Raw genomic sequence first — 17,267 nt, forward strand, 5'->3', positions numbered from 1 at the left:
TGGTTAATAATGTATAAACACTTTTTCACTGAGGAACTTTAAAGGTATTTGAGGTTTTAAATTGACATTTGTAATCACTGTGACTGTATAAAATAGAAATTGCTCATTTATTGCAAGGGAAGGCAAAAGCAGAGAGAAAAATAATCCCTCTAGGGGGCGCGGTAAAAAAACTCTTAGTCATTTCCCCTGACAGGCTGAGGAGGATCTTTGGTTCAAAGTTGGGTCGCGGTTCCGCCTCCTCGTACCCCGGACCCGGCTGTGGTGGACGGGGAGTCTGGGTGGCGCCCTGCGGGTTTGGGGCTGGAACAGTTCAGGTGGGAGCTGGATGGAGTCAGAGGAAGATTACAGGACGACCAGCCACCCAGAACCGACTGAGTGGACCGGGCCGTGGACCGGAGAACCAGGCAGATATAATTCTGAGGGGAAAAGTGGAAACAAAAAAAAAGAAAAGAGTTAGCTAGATAATTTATATTAGTTATTAAAATAAATTAAATATTAGCATGAATGTCATTAACTTTAATAAAAGATGCAATGATGAAAAGATTATTGAACAAACAACTTCAATGATTTCTGAATATTACTTTATATTCATATTAATATTCTCTGGTAATATTACAACTTCATTCTCGTAATATTGCGACTTTATTCTTGTATCATTTCGACTTCGTGATGAGGAAGTTCCGACTTTATTTTTATTTTATTGTGACTTTACTCTCGCATCGTTATGGATATTCTCATATTATTTCATCTTTATTCTCATATTACCAGAATAACAATATGACTTTACTCTGGTAATATTATGACTTTATTCTTGTGTCATTCCGCCTTTATTCTGATGGTATTTGAGTTCATCCTGATGGTGGCGTTTTGGTGTTGTGACTCCTTACTACAACTCAGATCAGGATAAGATGGGATTGCTGCTTGGTTCTCGTTAAGCTCGTTAACTCAGATCAGAATTAGATCTCTGTTTGACACTGGTGGGCGGGGCTAATGTCTGACCACGCCCCATGACCTTTGACATTGTGGTTGTTTGTCCTGTGAGAACTGATGTGTGTGTTTGTGCGTTTCTACTACGTTATGAGGCCCCTGTGCTCCTTATGGGGCCCAAAGTTGAGTTTGTTATGGTCGAGTAACGTCTGGGTTAAGCTTTAGAAATGAATAGAAACCAAGACAAAGTCCTTCCAGATAGAAAGGCGTAATGTGTGTGTGACAGAGAGTGTGTGTGTGACAGGGTGTGTGTGTGATTAGGGTGGATTAACAGCGAGCAGCAGCAGTCAGACGAGCTGCAGGCGGTCAGAGACGCTGACATGTGAGTACGTTTCACCCATTTTCACACTTCAAGCTGAATGTTGACGCTCAGATCTTTTCAGAACTTCTTGATCCAAATGTTAGAAAGTCGAATCTTCTCAGAGCCATGATAAAGTTAAAGTTCTGACATTCACTGATGAGTCTTATTCAGGTAAAGATGAGTTGATCCAGTAGAACCATGTGGGTCTTGTCATGTTTTCTGTGAAGCTGGTTCTGCTGATGACCTGCAGAGATTCTCCATGTCAGTTTTCACTCTGCAGCTCCAGCAGGTCAGCGGAGGCAAAATAAGCTGAAGGTTAGCTCCTGCTGTCTGGACCTGGCTGACCCGGGTCAGAGCCGACCTCTGGTTCTGATGACCAGGAGACAGCGGGCCGGCTGTGAGCTGGTGTCTGGAACGGACGGGTCGGCTGCGTGTGAGAGCGTCTTTGTTTCCATCATGTGACCATCACAGCTGAGATGGGAGCTTTATCTGCTTTATGCTGCTGAAAATCTCCAGATTCCTGAAAGTTTGGATGTTATTCCTCTCAGTTTGGAGGTTAGAGATCCACCAGAGGAAGTTCTGGACACTGTCTGGACCAAAACCTCAGCAACTTGCCTTTTTTCAGGTGATTACTCCAATGCTGAAGCTACTTCACACAGCTGGACAGAACTTCTCCTCCATAAACCTTGGATCAGATCTGGCTCCATTCCTCTGGGACTGTTATACTACAACTGAACTTACAGAGGAATCACTTGTAGAATGAAAACTAATTTTATGCCTTTTACGAGTATTTACAGCCTTTGACTTTTCCTCAGACCTTTTTAGGATCCCTGTTTGGCTGCAGGAGTTTCGTCTGTCCAAGTCTCAAAACTTCACAAAGACCCTGAAATCTTACAAAGACTCTTCAAAGACTTTACCAAAACTCGGCAAAGACCCAAATAAGACCCTACAAACACCTCACAAGAATCCTATCAAGATCCCACAAAAATCTTGCAGACATCTCAAAATCCCTACATAGGATTATCTGCTTTGGCAGATTATATTACAGCAGAGTTTTAATCCAGCGTAAAGGGATTATTGGAGCGTGTTCTAAAGTTTCATTGGACTTGTCAAAATCTACTCCACACTCATTCGGAGTCACAGTGAAAAACCTAAAAGCCTTTGTCTGAAGGTTAGAAGTCTGAACTTTTCCTTCTTTACCTTTCAGCTGATGTCAGAAGAGGAGCTGGGACCCACCAACAGGTGACACCCTTCCCATGATGCCCTGCAGCCTTGAGGGATCACCATGGGAGATGAGTCTTACCCAGAATGCCAAACTCAGGAGTTGTTTGATGAATTTGTATCAGCATCGACCTGCAGGGCGGCGCTGCGCTGCTTCAGCCAGCTGTGCGAACATCTGCAGCTGGATCACAGCACCACTGAAAAGCCTCTCTACCAACCAATCAAACAGCGGCTCAACTACTGGAAGGCCAATGCTCTGTGGGCCAAACTGGACCGGAGGGCGGCACAGCAGGAGTACCAGAGGGGCCGGGTCTGCAGAAACATGACTGTGAGGCTTTACCGTTTTCTCTAACGATGCATTTAGACAAACTGTTTCTGATTGGTCAGCTTGTCTCCCCTCTGATTGATCAGTGTGTGATCATCGGGGCGGGGCCTTGTGGTCTCAGGACAGCGGTGGAGCTCTGCTTCATGGGAGCCCGAGTGGTAGTCCTGGAGAAAAGGGACTCGTTCTCCAGAAACAACGTGCTCCACCTTTGGCCCTTCACCATCTACGACCTGAGGAGTCTTGGGGCCAAAAAGTTCTACGGAAAGTTTTGTGCAGGCTCCATCGACCACATCAGTGAGTCTTTGACCAGCTGGTTCTGTCTGATGATGACTATAGTGTCAAAACCACCTCTCTCCTGTGTGCAGGTATTCGCCAGCTGCAGCTTGTTCTGCTGAAGGTGGCTTTGCTCCTGGGGGCCGAAGTTCATGTCAATGTTGAGTTCAAGCAGCTGTTGGAGCCACCAGAGGACCAGCACAGAAACAGTGAGGCCAGGGAGGTTGAAGGAAGAGGGAGTCGGCAGAAAGTACAACCAACCAGTTTTCATGAAGGACACTGAAGTATCTAAAGCTTTGTAGCCAAGAAAACAGTGTCAGACTCTTGTGTTAGTTTAAGCTTTTAAATCAACTAAAAGCTGAAACGTTTAGACTGAAAGGCTTGAAATTCAAGTTACATCTTTATAAATCAAACTGGTCTATCTGTCCTCATGTCCAGAGGAGGGCTGGAGGATGGAGGTGAGTCCAAAGTCCCACCCAGTCAGTCAGATGGAGTTTGATGTCATCATTGGAGCAGATGGACGCAGGAACACGTTGCCAGGTTTGCAAACATTTACATCTGTCCTTCTACTGTTTATGATTGGTACAAGACCCGGATGAGACAGATTTTCTGGTGATCAGGTTTCAGGCGTAAGGAGTTCAGGGGGAAACTGGCCATCGCCATCACAGCCAACTTCAAAAACAAAAACACCTCAGCCGAGGCCAAAGTGGAAGAGATCAGCGGAGTGGCTTTCATCTTCAACCAGAGGTTCTTTCAGGAGCTGCGGCAAGAAACTGGTTCGTCTGAACCTGCAGGTCTGACTGAGACACCTGGTCTGGAACTGAGTCTAACATAAACACCTGATTTCAGGTATTGACCTGGAGAACATTGTCTACTACAAGGACGACACACACTACTTTGTTATGACAGCAAAGAAACAGAGTCTCTTGGACAAAGGAGTCATTCTACAGGTAAGTAAAACACCTGAAGTCAATCGAGTCACTGGTGAGAGTTACCTTTAAGATACAAAAAATGATCACACCTGAGTAACTTTAGTGAAACATACCTGGACACATTATTACAAGTAACAATGACATACCTGGACTGCAGGCAACAGTTCACTATGACACATGTTACTGATAATCTCACCTCAAAGGTAACAGAGACACAGAACAGGTAAAATCACTCACCTGTAGCCACTCCACTGGCAGTAAGCTAGGTCTGTGGTCACAAAGCAAATCATCACACCTGGAATCAAAGATCAACAGAACTTTGGGTTGAAGGTATCATAAGACTGTCCTCCTTCAGGACTTTCCAGACACAGAGCAGCTCCTCTCTCGAGGGAATGTGGACCAGGATGCTTTGCAGGCATACGCCCGTGAGGCCGCAGACTTCTCCACCAATCACCAGCTGCCAATCCTGGACTTCGCCATGAACCACTACGGTCAGCCGGACGTCGCCATGTTCGACTTTACCTGCATGTACGCATCAGAAAACGCTGCCTTGATTCGCCAGCGCCACGGACACCAGCTGCTGGTCACATTGGTTGGAGACAGTCTGCTGGAGGTGAGACAGGTATCTTCTAGACAAAGACATACAACCAGTCGGTCATGGTTAGAACAGATCTCTGTCTGTCTACAGCCCTTTTGGCCAATGGGGACAGGTGTGGCACGGGGGTTCCTAGCAGCTCTGGATTCAGCCTGGATGATCAGAAGTTGGGCTCAGGGTAGAGCACCACTAGATGTCCTGGCTGAGAGGTAAGAGCTCACCTGGACACAATTTCTGATTTGCCTTATGATTTGACATGATCTTGTTTACCTAGGGAGAGTCTGTACCATCTGCTGCCTCAGACGACTCCAGAGAATATGCAGAAGAGCATCAGTCTGTTCACCGTAGATCCAGTGACAAGATACGTGAACATCAGCCCTCTGACCGTCACACCTGCTCAGGTGAACACGCAACAGACTGAGACGTTATTTCATGTTGCTTTATTTCATGTTGTTGTCTTTAAAATAAAGGCACTGAAAACATTTTACCTTTCATGTTGATATTCTTTTGGTTGCCAGGTGAGACACCTGGTAGACACAGGTAGAGAGGCCGGGCTAAACACAAGTGAGAGTGATATTATCCGGCTGCCTTCCCCCAGAATTTCAAGACAAGGTGACTTAACTTTCATAACCTTTGTTACCTGAATGTTCATCCATTGGCTCACTGGCACAGGTTTACCTGAGATCTGCTCACCTGGCTCCTCTTTGGTCCCACTGCCTCAATCACTGGGTCACCTGGTTTGTTTTGGCTCTGGTTGGGTCTTTAGAGGTAAACTGGTTCTTGATGAAACATCAGTTACAATCATTCTACAATGACTCCATAATCAAGTTCAGTCAGATCAGGTAGATCAGGGCCTCGCCTGGACTCAGGAACAACAGTAAGCACCAAGAGTCCAGACCTTTACCCAACGGTTAGGGCCGTTTATAGCCAGAAAAAACTGCATGGCACCATTTACCCGAGGACTCAACTGCTCTATAAGGATCCTCAATGCAGAGGTGCAGTGCTGGTTGGCCATAGATGAGGATCAACCTTAGATGCCCAAACCTTATTTGCTTTCTGAAAGTGTTACGTCTTTAATCTGTTTGGTCTCCCGTCTCATTTCCTTCTCAGAGTCCTTCTCTCAGTCCAATCAGCTGCTGACTTGGTGTCAGCAGCAGACTCATGGTTACAGAGGTGTCGCTATTTGTGACCTGACTACTTCCTGGAAGAGTGGCCTTGCCCTTTGTGCTCTTATCCACCGATGCCAACCAGATTTGATGTAACACACTAGACAGTCATGTTTTAAGGCTTGTGATTAAAACACAGGAGACTGCTTGTGTTCTGACCTGAAACATTGTCCAACCTCAGAGACTACGACTCTCTGGACGAGTCGTCAGTGGAGGAAAACATCCGCCTCGCATTTGATGTGGCTGAGCAAGAGTTTGGGATTTCACCTCTGATGACGGTGGAAGAGATGTCGTCTGTTGGAGAACCAGACTCTCTTTCTATGGTGATGTACCTGAGTCAGTTCTACCAGCTGCATAAAGAGTCACTGCACCCTGCTGGTGAGACCGAACATTGCAATAGTTTTTACAGTTTTAATCCTAACTGATGTGAGGTCAGATGAGTCCAGTAAACTCTGCATCAGTGAAGCAGCTGGTGTTGGTGTTTGTTTCAGGCTCTCTGAGTCAGAATGCTGATCTGAGAGCAGCTCTCTTCACTCCAGCCTCCCTCCTCAGCAGACTGGGAACCAGTCCGTCCAGGAAGAGAAACCCAAAGGTACCAGTGGCTCGTCCTCATCATGTCTGATGCGTTCTGTTTCAGATTTTGGTATTGACCTGTTACCTCTGCAGGAGCATGGAGATGCTCTGGGCAAAAAGAGAAGGACGAGTCCAGAGAGCGGAGAGCTGCAGGAGGTCAGCTACCGATGGATGGATGGATGGATGGATGGATGGATGGATGGATGGATGGATGGATGGATGGACTAAAACATTTTGAATTTTTCCATCTAAAGTCTCAGATCTTCATCTCTTCCTGTTTTCTGTCTTCCAGTCACGTGACCTTAATGGCGACTTTGATGAGAACTTTGTGGGCGGGACCAGCCGCTCTAGAGTTCGTCTGATGGCCAATCAGCTGCAGGCAAAGCTGGATGAGGGCTCTGCGACCTGCGTGAACTCTTCGTCTTCTTCTGCTTCCGCTCTACGTCAGCAGGTGGGCGGAGTCAGGCTCTGGGTCCGCGGTGCGACTCATGATGTTTACAGGAAACAGACTGGAGCTTCCCTCCATGATGTCACCTGTCCCACATGTCAAACTAACGTCTTGTTCTCAATAATGTAATTCCACCTGATAACCAGCAGGGGGCGCCATCCAGCCTCCCTTCCTCAGAGTCTGCAGACCCCCCGCAGGCCACGCCTCCTATTCAGTCGTCGTCATGGAGACCGGTAAAACCCAGTAGATTTTAAGCACAAATCCTGACATTGCGATGGGAATGTCTGATTCTTTTAGACAAGCTCATATCAGGATTCATTTTTAAAGTGAAAAGGGTGAATTATTCCGGGAGGGGAGTGAATACTAGTTACCAGCAGAACCCACCCGGTTCGGGCCGGACTCACGGTTCTGCGCTGCCCTGTCTCTGCCAGAAGAAGCGGACCCTCCAGCAGGAGCAGATGAGTTTCCGCTTCAGGGAGAGGATCAAGTCTCAGTGGGCCGCCAGCCGGGACCAGCAGGTACCGGTGCTGGACATGATGTGACGTGACCCGGTCCGACCCACCGGGCCTCCTCTGTCTTCTGTCTCGTTGTGTCCTGTGGCTGAAACCGTCCTTAGCGCCGCATGTGACCCACAACAGCCAAACCCCATGAATAGTTCCTATTGATGGGCCCGGGAGCCTGCCGAACCGCCCTGACAGCTGGACGGGTTGCTGACTGGGCACTTTGTGCAGTCGGACCCAGAAATTCCCAGAATGTTTCCACAATCAGAGTTTCAGTTCATCTGCAGCAGCTTCCAGCAAAACTGGCAGCAGAAATTCAAAAATCAGCAGCAGGAGACCTCACTGACCTCAGTAAAGATGGCCGCCATTGAACTCTTTGAATTAATGGAGGATCCATCCTGATTGGCTCGTTTAGTTTGTCCTGTGAGAGCAGAAACACTGATTGTGCTGCTGAAGATGGAGGACTTTAGATTGGTTAGCTGTGATGTCCCCTCATGTCGTCTCTGTCCCTTCATGTCCCCCGTCCTCTCTGTCCCTTCATGTCCCCCGTCCTCTCTGTCCCTCTGTCCAAAGTGTCTTCAGATGTACACCGGTGGAGTGAACTCACTGGCTGAGCAGATAACCAGCCGTTTTCAGCGTCAGCAGCAGAGTAGCTTGGTAAGAAGGTTTCTTCATCTTTATGTGGAATGGCCACTAGAGGGCAGGAGTGGTGCCTTCATAGAAAGTTGAGTGGAAAGAAAACCATCAGCATCATCAGATCTGCTGGAGTTAAAGGTTGAACTGTTTCCCTCTGTGGTTGGAGGAGCAGTCTCCAGTGGAGACTCTGGAGGAGCTGCAGAGATCTGACCCGGTTACAGTTTGTTACAAACCAGCAGAACCTAGCAGCCTCTGGTCTGGTTCTGCTTCAGACCCAAGAAAATCTAGTTATTGATGTGGAGTATGAAGATATTTCAGGGTTTTTTTACTTTGTTCTTCTTTAGTCTGGGTTCTGGTTCCTTCCGTCCTCCGGTTTTTGTCTCTCTGTTGTCCTCTGGTCCTTCCCTGTCCTCTAGTCCTTCCCTGTCCTCCTGTCCTTCCCTGTCCTTACCTGTCCTCTGGTCCTTACCTGTCCTCTGGTCCAATCGGTGTCTCTGTCCCTGCAGGTCTCTGTGGGAAGCGACGTCTGTTTCTTCTGCAAGCAGAAGGTTTATGTGATGGAGCGTCTGAGCGCCGAGGGGCTCTTCTTCCATCGCAGCTGCTTCCGTTGTGATTCCTGCAGCGCCCCCCTCAGGCTGGTCTCCTACAGCTACGACCAGGACACCGGTCAGTTCACAGATGACCTATAACCTTTTGGAAAAAGTAGCTACATTTGTCACTAGTCTTTTTTTTTAAAGAAGGTTAGCAACAGAGTTTCTGTCCTTCTGGCCACGCCCCCATCCTGGCCACGCCCTTCCTGGCCACGCCCCCTTCAAGTCTTGGCTCTGCGTTTCCAGCAGCGGCAAAAAGACGATTTACCTGCAACATCATGAAACCACAGCTCTGCTGGTCAACATTCAGATAATCTGAGCTAAAAATAGCAACCAGTAACTGGAACATACTCTGCTGAATATGGAGAAAAACACATCAGATTTAACTTTAGACTAAAAACCAGGAAGCTCTGCTGCTGCTTCAATATTCAGAAAACACAAATGAATTCATAGATTGGATCAGTTTTATAAAGTTCTTAACAGCGTCCCGCTGAAAACCTCCTGATCCAGACGACCACCACATGTGGAGTTCCTCAGTCTTCATAACCTTCTGCTCAGATTATCTCATCTACACTGAGGACACAAACTTATAGTTCTGTGATGAAACAAAACCACAGAATCCAAATACAAATGTATTTATAAGGTCAAAGGTCAGGCTTAGCTGACATAATGAGGCTAACGCTACAACCATAAAGGCTGAAGATGAGCTCACTTCTGTTTTGATTCATCATCAGCTTTGTGAACTGAAGGTTCCCGTTTCCAAGGTAACAACAAACCGGGACTGTGTGGAGTATGAGGTTCAGGAACTATCGGGTCCTGACCTCTGGCCTCTGCAGAGCTGGGGTCGTCCTGAACCTATCTGCAAGTATGAGTGGCAGTTTTGAGGCCCATCTGGCCCCCTGCCGCCCATGGGGCCCCACGCGGCCCCCTGCCGCCCATGGGGCCCCATGCGGCTCCCTGTCATCACAGCAACCCGGCAGCAGCCACATGATGCCGTCATGTGAAGGACCTCGAGTCTCTGTGCTGCAGATCTGTGGGGTTTTTATCTGACAGGATTCTTGCTGTGTGTGTATGAAGCTCAGCAGCCAATCGGGGCGCGGAGGTCACATGACCTGTGTTTGTAGCAGGCATGCGGCTATAAAGGTGGGGCAGCTCCGTCCCGGCGCTGATGGACGGCTGATGACAAACTTCTTGTCTTCTGTCTCAGGAAGGTTTCGCTGCCTGCAGCATCCTGACTGCCGGCCGGCTGCTCCCAGGAAGAGAGCGACTCCCACGGGAACATCGGCGGTGAGGAAAAACCCCGCGCCTGTTGCTGCTGCTGGTTGCTATGGTAACCATGGGCCGTCTTGTCTTGCAGCCATCTCCGTCCTCGGCCGCGTCCCTCTCCGACTCTCTGAGCGAGCGGCGCCGGTCTTCAGGTGAGGCCGCCTCACCTGGCCACGTCAGTCTGCATACGAGTCGACACGGAGGCCGCCACTTTAAACCTCTGGATCAATGTGGGCTTTAGTGTGTGTGTGTGTGTGTGTGTGTCTGTGTGTGTGCGCGACTGCGCTGCTGTGTCTGCAGCTGCGTCTGTGATGGCGGCGACGCCGGAGCGGATCGAGCTGGAGAACCGCAGGAAGGAGGAGGAGGTGCCGGAGGAGGTCCAGAACCAGGTCAACCTGAGCCAAGGTGTGCATGTCAGGTGAGGGTTGGAGCCGTACGGAAGTCCGACAGGAGCAAAAATATGTGTTTCTAGAGTCGCATTAAACTGAGAAACTGCAAAGAAAAAAAAAAAAAAAAGAGTCAAATTCACAGGAAAAAACTCTGGATCAAAGATATAAAAGTTTAAAAAACTATAATTCAGACTATTAGGATTTTCAGTCAAACCTTAACTGAAAATACGGAAACCAATCAATGCCACACTACTTAACTGAGATTATAAATTGTAATTAAATTAAGAAGCTTTAATTATTACAAACAACTGGAAGAAATAAAAAACTGACACAAATGTTTTTATTTTACTTGTCAAATTATTGCAAACTGTAAAATTATGCCTGTCAAAAAAACTCATCAAGTGAAACTTTAACTGTTTTAACTTTAATTCAGACTTCAAATTTGAAAACTGGAACTGTGTAAAAGATGGAAAAATAAATTAATCCTCTAATTTATTATTTAGTCTTACTTTCGCTTTTCAAACTTTAAATTTATGCAAAAATGAAACTTTTTATATTAATGTCTGAATTATTTCAGTATTTTAAACAGGAAATTAAACTTTTAAATGATTCTTTTTAGATATTCGGAAAACTAAGTTCCTTCTTTCTGATGTGCGGGATTTGATTTTTCTGTATGGAAATGTTTTTTTGTTTGTTTTCAGCTTTAACTGAATATTTTGATTTAAAAATCAGATAAAATGAATAAACGTTTATGTCTTACATTTTTAGAAAATCTCTGAAAATAAACTGATTTTAAGTTTTTTGGGAGGATTTTCAAAGCTTTGCTGACTGTAACCAAACATCGATGTAGTTTTGCTGCTAAAACCGGATTTTTCTGTTAGAAACTCAGTAAAAGTTCAATTTGAAAACAGTAAATATGAATCTGATTGTTAATGGACTTTTTAAAATTCTGAATTTAGCTTTGAAAAATTTAAATATCTGATCAGTTAATCATATCCAAATCAGATGAATAAAAATATATATTTTGAATACTAAGAACCAAAAACATATTTATATAGAAAAGTTGTATTACTTTTTGTATCAAACAGTTCAGAGGTTGTTCAAACTTAATTATATTTTTAATCAATTGAATTGCAGTAAAAATGTTTTAAATATATGGCATTTACATTTATATTTTTAGAATATCTGAAAACTTCATAAATAAAAAGTTTTGAAAGTTGATATGAAACTCAGAATTATCCTGAGATTTCTCCTCAACAGAAACTTTATGAAAACATTTTCTGGCCCACTAAATGAAATTTAATGAAAAGTAAAAATTCAATAATATTAAACACATTTTCTGCTCTCAGGTTTTGAAATTGTTTTATTTCCTTATGTTGATCATTTGTCCAGTTTTTTATTTACATTAAATCTAATATTTAATGTAAATATTAATCTTCAGTAAATTGTTTGTGTGTTTCCTGCTGTCAGCTCAGAGGAAGAGGAGGATGAAGGTCCAGGCTGTGAGGAAGAGGAGGATGAAGGTCCAGGCTGTGTGACCTCACAGGAGGCGAACACTTTGAGGCGGGAAACTCTGAGAGAGGAAGAGGAGGAAGAGGAAGGCAGCGCTGGAGACGAGTCCAGTGACGGTGAGTTCCAGTGTGTGTGTGTGTGTGTGTGTGTGTGTGTGTGTGTGTGTGTGTAGGTATGTGCCGCTTCATCGGTGTGTCTTGTGTCGCCCCCTGCTGGTAGAGGGGGAGTACAGCCCCTGGGAGACGGAGCGCCGCTCGGGTCTGTGGCTCCTGTTAGAGGAGGAAGCAGGTAGAAACCCGACCAGAACCAGAACCCTCCAGTCTTTAGTGATGGAGTTTCTGACATGTCTGACTGGTTCCATTCTGACATTTTAACAGAAAACTGAACTTTTCTTTAGGTTTATTCTCACTTTAGCTAAAGAAATAATACGTTGAAAAAATGCATAAAAAACTACTTGTTTGCTTCTTTTTTATTTATTAATAACAACAATAATAACAATAACACTAATAATAATAACCACAGCTATAAACTTAATAATAATTATAAATACAATATGAATACACTTATTGTTATTGTAATTAGATTTGATTTTATTATTATTTTGTCTAAATGTCATTTTTTCCCCTTTTATTTTGAAATCCTCCGGTCTCTGTTACTTCCTGTAATTTGGAGTTTTTATTTCCACCACTGTCACATTCAAATGTTCCTTTTTGTTTAATAATAATAATTTACTTGTTATTATTACAGTAATTAGTTTTTATTTTTATTTTATTTCTGGTTTGTCTATTTACTTGTTTTATTTTGAAATTCTCCAGCCTGTTACTTCCTGTAGTGTGGGATGTTTCAGTCTGTGTTTCTTTACTGTAGCTGATTTATAACTCCAGGTTTTCCTCCTCCCCCTCAGAGTTTCCTCCTCTCGGCTCACCTGTGCAGCGAGGCTCCGCCCCCTCCTCTCTGACTCCGCCCACTGACCCGACGCCCTCCACCGCCTCCTTTGTCACCTCAACTGACTCCACCCCTGACTCTGACATCACCAAAATTCCCCTCTCACCTGTGATCGTCATGGAGACGGCAGCGCAGAAACGGCCCACAGCAGGAGGGCGGGGCTCGTTTGATGACATCACACCTGAGCTGCCCCAGAAGAAGCCGCTGCTCCAGCAGGAGGACCGGGGGGCGGAGCCAGAGGAGGAGGAGTCAGGCGGAGTGAGGCGGCGGAGCCAAAGAGACGGTCCACACCCCACCCTCCCTCTGCTTCCTGGAGGCGGAGCTCTCTTCCTCCACCTCAAGAAGCTCCGGGAGGCTCCGCCCCCTTACCAGGTGGAGCTCGGTGGGGGCGGAGCCAGAGGCCTGTTGAAGGCAGTTCTACCCGGAAACAGAAAGGAGAAGAAACGGAGGGGCGGGACTTTACCTGCAGAGAAGTTCAGGAGGCTCCCGGCCAATCACAGCAGGAATACAGGTGATGATGCAATAAGAAAGAATGATGTCACAGTGATGATGTAATGACACTGCTTCCTGTGTCCCCAAGTCGCAGGAGAGCAGTCGACTCTGGAGTCTTCAACGCTGCTGCAGAGATGTTCGCTAAAACCCGGAAACAATGTGAGATCACCTGACACAATCCGGCCAATCGGAGACAAGATCACTGAACACATTAAAAATCAGCCAATCAGAAACAAGTAAACAATAAAAATCAGCCAATTTTAACAGCTTGTAACATAATAGGAACAGAAAGTGGGCGGAGTCAAATCTCCGCCTCCACCAGTTGGCAGAGGGATCAGACTAATACCTGGATTAACACAGACTCCAGTAATATAAATGATGTCGAGCAGACGGTGGATCAGACTAATACCTGGAGTGTGATGTTCTGGTCTTCCAGTTGCAGTTGCAGTTGTTCGACCTCGTGTCTGAACTGCAGAAAGTTTCCGTGGAGGAAGAGGAGGCTGAAGAGGAGAACCAGCAGGTAAGGACCGAGCGTCGGTTTGGTTGGAAACGGTCTCAGCCGAACCTGAAACCTTCCTTAGTCCGAGAGGTTCCGCTAGCTGGCTAACGCCTTCCGGTTCTGCTTACGTCCACTTCCGGTCTGTCTGCAGGTCTACGTCCCTCATGCTCTGGCCTTCAGGCGGTCGTATGGAGACAAGGTAAGACTCACCTGTCCTGTTAGCGATGCTGTCGTCCAGGTGTGAGCCGCCATTTGTTTCAGATTAAGAAATGCGTGAGGGACAGCGTCCTGGACTCGGATGGACAGTCTTCCTGTCCCACGGAGGTTCTGGGCGTCCTGGTCCCGCCCAAAGAGCCGTCCAGCCTCAGCGTGAGGGAGACCATGTTCCAGAAACAGGAAGGGGACGAAGACGGAGATCTGGACGCCAAAATCACCCGCCGCGTCCAGAGAGCGGCCAGGAGGCAGGCCAAGAAGGAGCAGCTGAAGAGGCTGCACAAGGCCCAGGTGAGTTTATCTGAGGACAGGTGAGTTTGGGTGAGGACAGGTGAGGTCCAGACGGTGATCCCGTTCCGTCTGCTTCAGATGATCCAGCGGCAGCTGCAGCAGGTGGAGGTGAAGCAGAGAGAGCTGGAGGAGAGAGGAGTGATGGTGGAGAAAGCTCTGCGAGGAGAAGCAGGTGAGCCAGGCAGTAGAACACACCTGAACACACACCTGGGTTTAAATAAAACCCAAAGTAAACCCGACCAGAACCAGCAGCTTCTACCTGAACTCACCTGAATCTAAAGAAACCTGATCCTGAACTCTTGGTTCTGGTTCTTGTCAGACTACTGGGAGGACTCCAGCCACGGTCCAGACACGGAGCTTCACCTGGGAGGTGAGTGTCTGTTACCTGTAGTGTTTCCATGACGACGGAGCCTGATGTGGTTCTGCTGCCACTGCAGGACTGGGCAAACTGGACAACCTGGTTCTGATGCAGCAGTGGTTCCGACTGGTCCAGCAGAAGAACTCTCTGGTCCGATACGAGTCGGAACTCATGATCTTGTGAGTATGTGAGCAGATTTGGATCGGAACCGGGTCGGGTCAGAACTGAAGGCGGTTCTGCTTTCAGCGCTCGGGAGCTGCAGCTGGAGGACCGACAGAGCTGCCTGCAGCAGGAGCTGAGGGAGCGGATGGCCGTGGACGGTGAGGCGACCCGAACAGAACCGGGTTCCGACCCGGACGGGCCGCAGTCTGACTGGCCCAATGTTTCAGATCACCTGAAGGGCGAGGAGCAGCTGGACGAGGAGCGGCGGATCCTGGAGGAGATGCTGGAGGTGGTGGAGCAGCGCGACGCCCTGGTGGAGCTGCTGGAGGAGCAGCGCCTACTGGACCGCCAGCAGGACCAGAACCTGGAGGTTCTGCTGGCCGGGGCGCTCAGCTGGGCCTGACGGAACCGGACCAGAACCTGGGGGTTCTGCTGGTTCTGATTCAGACGATCTGCAATATCAATAATCAAACTGATTCCTGAAGATTTTTGATCCAAATAATCTGAACAATAACTTAAAAACTAATCCACTGGAATTATGAAGGATTGTTAAAAAAGAAAAATTAAGTTATTTTAACTGATGATTATAAAATAAAATCCAAAACTAATTAATCAGTTGCGTTAACTAAGAATGATGAAATCATAAAAACTGCGTTAATCTGCTGAATACGTCCGGGTTTGATTCTAAAAAGATTTAATCCAATTTTACTGATGAGTTGCATTTTAAATTGTGAATTATAAACATTGCAAAGGTTTTTTTTAAATTAAAATAAAAAACGTGGAATTATAAATATATCAAAACACTGAAAACTTGAACGATAGCCTTTAAGTTTTGAAAAAAGGTAAGAATGTATTAAAATATAAAGATCTTAACAAATGTGAAAAAAGAATTACTTTAAAAGATTTATTTTAATAAATCTGAATATGGTTTTTAAACATTAACAGAATAATCCCTGGCTATTGGAAACATAAAATAATTGAAAATTAAACTGTAAAAATGTAACAAATATGTACAATAAATAAAAATGTTATTTTTAAACTACAGTATAAAACTGATGTTTTAAATATGTAAAATTACAAAACCATCCATAAGATAAAAAGGACAAATAATCCCAGATTATTCCAGTTATTTTGGGATTAAACTGCAGATTAATAGTCTGAGTTTCTTCATGCGTCACCATGGTAACCCACAGTATTATGGGATGAGCCAGCTGATGGTCATGTGACCTGAACTCAGCTTCCTGCAGAACCGGATTATTCTGATCACCGTCTGCCTTATTTCCTCAGCAGGTCTTGTAACTCTCTCTGATGTCACTTCCTGTGTTTAATAAAAACTGATTTTCAGCTCAAACTGTCGAGTGTTAAGAGAAACTTCACTGAGTGTCAGGTTCCGTCATCTAGAACCGGATTTAAAATGCAAAGACTGAAAACGCTTCGCCTGCTTCCTGCGGCTGGACGGGTTCTTCACTTCCTGCCGACTACAATCAGGTTTTAGTTCAAACTAGTTTCTGCTACATTCAGGTCCAGATTTTCAATTTGCCATGTTTTTAAACCTTTTTAAATGATAAAGTTGGAAGAAAGTCCAAAGTATTTTGCTCTGCGTTGCCTTGGTGACGGGCGTCTCCGTGCGGATGCTAACTCTGCTAACAGGCTCAGACATCTCCACTCTGAGCTGGTTGGAAATAACCGGGCCCAGTCGCAGCCGTGGGGAACTCCTGATGCTCCAGAGGATTCTGACCTTAGAGCATCAAGCAGTTCAGTGTTTTTCTTACCTTGCGTGTTTGAAGGCGCCTCCAGGCTGTTTCCTTGGTGATCATGTGTCACCTGAACTGTCCAGGTGTGTCCAATTAACCTCTGAACTCTGTGACCTCTGGAACCAGCTGCTTCACATTAATCATCCAAAATATTTGAGTTGTATGTTCTTTGGATCCAGTTTGGATGTTTTTATGAAACAAAGTTGATGGGAAAATGTCTAAGGACTAACTCTGTGGTTCATGTGAACTCTAGAAACGTTTCCTCACTTCCTCCTGATGAACAAACTCAGAATCTCATTTATCGTTTCTTGTTGCTTCACGCCAACGGGAAGCTGATGGTGAAACACGAGCTGGTAGCTTTTACCTGTTCATCTTCGGTCTGCTCAGACATTAAAACCCAGAACGCCTCCATCACCACAGCATGACGCTGCCACCGCCGTGACTCACTGGGCTCTGAACACAAACTTCAGTCCAAGTTTTTGTTTGGGCCCAAAATCTTTTCCTGACTGAAAAAATAGTTTACAACCTTATAAAAAAAAACTTAAAAATATTCCTGATTATTTTTCAGACGTTCTTCTGTGAATATTTAGTGAAATTATTGCAAAAACACAAAACCTTAAAATTATTTTTGTCTAGTTTCTAGTAGAAAAAGCCTAAATTAAGTTACAAATAACTTGGAGCTTGCTTTAACGTAATTTCTTAACATTGATCCAAAAGTGAAATAATCTGTCAGTAGAACTAAACATTTTCCCATATAAGTAAAAATGGTAGATTATTGTTTTAAGTTAATGTTAAGGAGTTATTAACAGCTGAAAAGTTATCTCTAACTTAGTTTTGTC

General features: G+C 45.6%; 1 protein-coding gene across 13 annotated transcripts; it reads left to right on the forward strand.

Annotated features, from left to right (window-relative positions):
- Positions 1-1,085: 1,085 nt before the first annotated feature.
- LOC102231712 (protein-methionine sulfoxide oxidase mical3b-like) lies at positions 1,086-15,121 on the forward strand. 13 transcript variants are annotated; one of them, XM_023350444.1, is made up of 33 exons: positions 1,086-1,313; positions 2,496-2,837; positions 2,921-3,128; positions 3,200-3,316; positions 3,546-3,647; positions 3,728-3,883; positions 3,957-4,057; positions 4,395-4,652; positions 4,728-4,843; positions 4,909-5,035; positions 5,153-5,246; positions 5,745-5,892; positions 5,982-6,178; positions 6,292-6,392; positions 6,467-6,529; positions 6,666-6,824; positions 7,895-7,978; positions 8,464-8,623; positions 9,755-9,834; positions 9,905-9,965; positions 10,114-10,231; positions 11,673-11,830; positions 11,934-12,002; positions 12,619-13,170; positions 13,240-13,310; positions 13,588-13,671; positions 13,802-13,849; positions 13,912-14,154; positions 14,233-14,326; positions 14,474-14,524; positions 14,592-14,691; positions 14,759-14,832; positions 14,902-15,121. In XM_023350444.1, exons 2-33 carry the CDS (start codon positions 2,574-2,576, stop codon positions 15,075-15,077), a joined length of 4,434 nt encoding a protein of 1,477 aa, XP_023206212.1. In that variant the 5' UTR covers positions 1,086-1,313; positions 2,496-2,573; the 3' UTR covers positions 15,078-15,121. The 13 variants fall into 13 exon arrangements, with proteins under 13 accessions (XP_023206212.1, XP_023206211.1, XP_023206223.1 ...); XM_023350443.1 differs by having other exon boundaries at positions 1,086-1,309; XM_023350445.1 differs by lacking the exon at positions 1,086-1,313 and adding an exon at positions 1,665-1,913 and having other exon boundaries at positions 7,904-7,978.
- Positions 15,122-17,267: the final 2,146 nt, after the last annotated feature.

The sequence above is a fragment of the Xiphophorus maculatus genome, chromosome 17 (genome assembly GCF_002775205.1).
Source record: "Xiphophorus maculatus strain JP 163 A chromosome 17, X_maculatus-5.0-male, whole genome shotgun sequence".
Lineage (NCBI taxonomy): Eukaryota > Metazoa > Chordata > Actinopteri > Cyprinodontiformes > Poeciliidae > Xiphophorus > Xiphophorus maculatus.

Excerpts from the sequence above, each read along its gene's own strand:
- LOC102231712 (XM_023350444.1), top strand. The coding sequence starts at position 2,574 with ATGGGAGATGAGTCTTACCCAGAATGCCAAACTCAGGAGTTGTTTGAT. Across the intron at positions 6,393-6,466 it reads CCAGGAAGAGAAACCCAAAG|GAGCATGGAGATGCTCTGGG; the intron begins GTACCAGTGGCT and ends TTACCTCTGCAG. Across the intron at positions 13,672-13,801 it reads CTGAAGAGGAGAACCAGCAG|GTCTACGTCCCTCATGCTCT; the intron begins GTAAGGACCGAG and ends GTCTGTCTGCAG.